The sequence below is a fragment of the Dreissena polymorpha genome, chromosome 15 (genome assembly GCF_020536995.1).
Source record: "Dreissena polymorpha isolate Duluth1 chromosome 15, UMN_Dpol_1.0, whole genome shotgun sequence".
Taxonomy (NCBI): Eukaryota; Metazoa; Mollusca; class Bivalvia; order Myida; family Dreissenidae; genus Dreissena; species Dreissena polymorpha.
In genome coordinates this window covers 25,001,634-25,006,962 of record NC_068369.1, presented here as the reverse complement: position 1 = coordinate 25,006,962, position 5,329 = coordinate 25,001,634, and the positions used below count along the sequence as shown (strand labels likewise).

Here is a 5,329-nt window from a genome sequence, read left to right as displayed (position 1 = left end):
TTGGGTCAAAAGTCAACAAGACCAACTAGGTTAAATGAAAATGTACGTCGACGTACAATATGTACGTCGACGTACATTTTTTTGTACGTCGACGTACAAAATTGTACGTCGACGTACAATTTGTACGTCGACGTACAATATGTACGTCGACGTACAAAAAATGTACGTCGACGTACATATTGTACGTCGACGCACATATTGTACGTCGACGTACAATTTTTCTGAACAGCCAATCAAACCACTCGTCTCTTGAGCCGCTTTTCCTTCAGACTTATTCATAATAATCGTTTTAAAAAAAACTTTTTAATTGAGGACAAAATGGATAAAAATATCAAAAGTGAAATAATAAAAAACAAATAAATAAGTATCTATACTTGACGGTATTTATTCTAAAATCGTTTCAAGTAATAAATATTATTAAGTCCTAAGACCGGTCTAGTCCATATCCGGTTTCCAAAAAAATATGGCGGACGTCGAAGGTTTTCGAGAAGAAGCAACTCGCATTATTCACTCTTTATGTAGAAATTTAATGACGCAAGATACAGGTGCAAATTTGTGTGAAGCTAGTCTTATCACTTTGACAGCATTAAGTCGGAATGCACGACGTATGTGTACCCGTTATCCCATTTTTGAACGGTTGTGTGAGATTATCGACTCGTTGATGTCGACAATTGAAGAGCGAAAGAGGTTAGTATTTTCCCTGACCATTTAAATAATTTTCGATCCAATTACTTGCGGACTATTTGTTTCTATTGACCGGCTTTCGCGAAGCCTGCAATATCTTAAACCAATCCTCGACCAATTAGGTAATAAGATGAAATAATCCAACGTACATTGACTTTGAGTCGTAGGCGGTGCTCTTGTTATTACTATTATAACTAATCATAATATCAACAAAAGTGATTATCTTGATACAGTTAATATTTCTATGCACTTGTTTACAGGAGCATTCAGTTGTTGGTTGGTTAACAAAACAACAAATAATCAGACAAAGACTGGTTCGTTGCTTCGTGTTTATTGTCACACAATTGATTTCCGTCATCATTGCGGCATGCTGTTTTAGTAGGCGAAAGCGTTATTTGACACAATGTAGTGCGCTTAAGATCGATTTTGTACGGTTAAGTCCATGGAAAATGCATTAATAAACATGTTTTTGGTAATTCTTTAATAGTTTTTTCCCCGTAATTTACATTATACAGTGCGGGTTCGGTACTGACATTGCTCTTTCTGTACTTATACAGCGTTAGTTGTCATAATGTTGCGCGCTTGAGAACAAATTTGTACGAAATATTCCATGAAAAATGCATTTATACACAAGTTTTCAGTTATACTTCAATTGGAAATTTAACTGATTTACTGATTATTTCCATAACATACATTTTACAGTGCGCTTTCGGTAATGCTTTTGCGCTTTCGGTACCGATACCGAAAGCGCGCGCTTTTGGTAAATCTAGTAACCGCTATAATATAATATTATTTGTGTTGTAACTTTTGTTGATTTTATCTTTTCAGGACGCTGCAGCCTCTCGTTGGTTTCTTCGCCGCAAAACAGACTACAACCAGAGGCAGACCACTTTACGTCATTAGTCGAGAGCAGCTGGAGTATCTAGTTGAAGCAGGCTTCAAACGAAGAGCTATTGCTAGTCTGCTTCAGGTGTCAGATTCTGTTATTAAGCGCAGCCTCAGGTATGTTATCCAGTCAATTGAAAAAACATTGTGTATGCAGGGTGTCCCAAAAAAACCGAAACCACTGGAAAATGTTTTAATATACAGATAATATTATGCCCTTTTGACACATTATTATTGAATGTTAAATGGGTATTAGTTAGGTTCATTAATCACAAGGTGGCAATTTTTAGGAAGTGATTTCATTTTTTTATAAAATGAAGTCATTAAGTACTTCTTTTACGAATTAAAATCAACCTAAAATTCAAAATGAACAACTGCAAGACAGTTTCTCAGATAATGCAAGTGTTGTATAAGGCAACAATGTTATATTATTGAAGATACAGAAGTGCAGTTGAAACATGTTATTTAAATGAATACTTGTATAGCGATTTGGTAAAACTGATTGTTTAAAATAGAAAAACAATCTCAACTCAAGATCTGGACGAAGGGAAAATCGAGTACTTTAGTCAGATTGCACTGCATGGGGAGCCACAACACAAGATCTTGATTGCTGCAAAGGCACAAACATACAGCAAAACATATTTTCTCCCTTCTCAGTGAGGTATATATTTCATATTCACTCAAAATAAACAAATATTCTCTATTATATATTTTCAGGTCATATGGTATAAGCATCAGAGGAAGGTACTCAAGCATCTCCAACGAGGAACTTGACAATCTGGTCCGAGAGATAACAGATGGCAATCAGACACTTGGGCAACGAATGGTTCAGGGACATCTTCAGAGTCTAGGACATCGGGTTCAAAGACAACGTGTTGCTGACAGTCTGATCCGGGTTGACGAAGCAGCTGTAGCCATGCGATGGTGTCACTCGATTCGGCGAAGGGTGTACAATGTTGCTGGTCCAAACTCATTGTGGCACATAGATGGAAACCACAAATTGATAAGGTACAAAATTACTATGATTCGTATTTTTAACAAATTAAGATTAAATAGGTTGATTAAATAAATACCTTTGGTCAAAATGTTAACCTTGGTGATATCTTATTATCTAAGTCAAGTTAGAAGTAAGGTCACTAGGTTAAATAATAGAAAAACCTTGTTAACGCTTTAGAGGCAATATTTTTTCTTAAATCATCTTGAAAGGGGTGGGGACTTGAAAGGCTGTTTTTGGCCCTAATATCAAAAATCATGTGAGAAAGTATATAAACCTTTTATATTACCGTTAACCGTTACCTCAATGAACTTAGAATATTTATAAAAAAAATCTTTGCTGTTTCCATATTGAACAAGCATCTAAAAAAAAAGCTGACATAGTGGAATTTTGGATAATTTTCAGTCAAATTTTGGCAGAAATTGTGAAAAATAAATGACATCAAACTAAATTTTAAATGTTATCTAACACATATTTTGTGCAATTTTGGTGTTGTTTGTTGATTGGGGAGGCATTTAAATATTGCGTTATATGCCAAAAAGATGCATTAAATTGCTCTAATTGCTCAAAATTCCATTTTCCTAATTTCAGCTTTTTTTAGAATGTTGTGGAAACTGTGTATCAGTTTTCTTCAATTTCTGCCTAAATTGTATAAGATTAAAAACTTAAAATTTGGGTTACAGTTAGATAAGAAGGTATATTCAACAGATTTGAATTTTGTGACTAATTTGGGCCCAATTATTTTGGTTTGACTTGTTACCCCATTCCACTTGAGGCCATATATAAACACCAAGTCAAACAAAATACTTTGCAATTTTAGTACATTTACATTGTAATATCTATTCAAGTATGTACAATTTTTTATTTTTTTTCAGATGGGGTTTTGTCATACACGGAGGCATTGATGGCTTCTCGCGGATGTGTGTTTTCCTCCAAGCTGCAACCAACAACAAGGCTACCACGATGACAAAAGCCTTCATGACAGGCACCCAGTGCTATGGTGTCCCATCAAGAGTCCGCAGCGATCACGGGCTGGAAAATACCGGCGTTGGGGCGTTTATGATAGCGCATCGTGGACCTCGTCGGGGTTCTTTCATCACGGGAAGGAGCGTCCACAATCAGCGGATTGAACGCATGTGGCGTGACCTGTTTGCCAGTGCAACAAACGTGTTTCACGGATTGTTTTCACATCTTGAGGAGTCTGGACAGTTGGATTTGACAAATCCAGTGCACATGTGGTGCCTTCATCACGTGTTTGTGCCTCGTGTCCAGCGAGCGTTAGACATATTCCGTGAGGGCTGGAACTGCCACAGGTTGAGCAGTGAAAGAGGTAGAACCCCCACACAGCTCTACATTGAGGGCATGATGCGCCAAGCTGGACAGGGTCATAGGGGCATCGACGACATGGTGTTCCGTGCTCCGGAGGAAGACATCCAAGACCATACTGAATATGGTATTGACGATGAGGTCGAGGTAGCCCCCCGAGAAGACATGATCACCAATGTGTCAAATGTAGACTGTCCTCTGAATGAGCAGGACTTCACAAGACTAACACAAACTTTGAACATTGAGAGTGACCACCAGGGTGTGGATTGTTTCTTGGCATGTGTTGAGTTTTGCAATTCTGTGTAGTGACCAAGCTATGATTACATGAAACTGCTTATATGGTGACCAGAATCAGATAGTGAATTATCGGATGATGATTGTTGTGGCAACTAGTCTAGTTGCCATAACAATCATCATCCGATAATTCACTATCTGATTCTGGGTCATATTCTAATATAGTTTAGATTAGAATCACCTGAAACTGTTTTATATTCTGGAAAATTTACTATTTAAAGTCAAATTGGTGTTAGTACATGTTTTAATGTTTTTTAATACATGTATATCTGTTATTATCAAAATCTTGATAATTGAGACTCTCATTATCTCTCAATATTCTCATTTGGTATTTTATTTGTGCTTTTCATAACATGTACACTTCTTTTTATCAGACTTTTATTAATTAAGTTATGTACATGTACTCATTTGTTAATGTCACTTAAAGTGCCAGACATATACTCATCTGATATCAGACTGTAATTTATTAAGTAATATACTCATTTGGTAATTTCATTTGAAGTGCTAGTCATAAACTCTTGGTAAAATGTTATTGTGTTAAGTGGAGGTTCATTATATTGAGATTGTTCTTTGTCAGTCTGACAGGTCAATTTTTGCAACTGTTTAAATGATCTCATGTGCTAAGAGTTAAACACTGTTATTGTACTGTTTTATTGTGTACTCTTAACACAGTATTACTTATAAATGTTCTAGTATTTGCTCATAAAATGCTTCAGTATAATTGTTTTAATTCTTGTGATGTTTATCAGACTTTATTTTTCTTAAGGTAACTTACTCCTTTGGTAATTCTATTTGAATTGCTAGTCACATTCTCTTGGTAAAATGCGATTGTGTTAAATAGAGGATCATAATATTGAATATTATTGTTTGACAGTTGATAAAGATGTTTACAGTTTTTATACGCCCGTATAAAATACGGGACGTATTATGTGAAACCCCTTGGCGGCGGGCGGGCGGCGGGCGGGCGGCGGGCGGAAGGCATCACTTTGTCCGGACTCTAATTCAAATTGTATTCATCCGATCTTCACCAAACTTGGTCAGCAGTTGCATCTAGTTGATATGGCGACATGTACCAGTGTCGTTCTTTTTCCAATCCCATACCATAATATTTAATCTGAAATCACCGCTTTGATGGCTTTGAAACTA

At 36.4% G+C, this 5,329-nt stretch overlaps 1 protein-coding gene across 1 annotated transcript; it reads left to right on the top strand.

Moving 5' to 3' along the window:
• The first annotated feature begins 527 nt into the window (after positions 1-527).
• On the top strand, positions 528-4,904 carry LOC127859465 (uncharacterized). Its single transcript, XM_052396854.1, has 4 exons — positions 528-687; positions 1,513-1,686; positions 2,287-2,577; positions 3,439-4,904. The coding sequence occupies exons 1-4, from the start codon at positions 530-532 to the stop codon at positions 4,193-4,195; spliced, it is 1,380 nt and encodes a 459-aa protein (XP_052252814.1). The 5' UTR covers positions 528-529; the 3' UTR covers positions 4,196-4,904.
• The last annotated feature ends 425 nt before the right edge of the window (positions 4,905-5,329 follow it).

Excerpts from the sequence above, each read along its gene's own strand:
- LOC127859465 (XM_052396854.1), top strand. The coding sequence starts at position 530 with ATGACGCAAGATACAGGTGCAAATTTGTGTGAAGCTAGTCTTATCACT. Across the intron at positions 1,687-2,286 it reads GTTATTAAGCGCAGCCTCAG|GTCATATGGTATAAGCATCA; the intron begins GTATGTTATCCA and ends ATATATTTTCAG. Across the intron at positions 2,578-3,438 it reads GGAAACCACAAATTGATAAG|ATGGGGTTTTGTCATACACG; the intron begins GTACAAAATTAC and ends ATTTTTTTTCAG.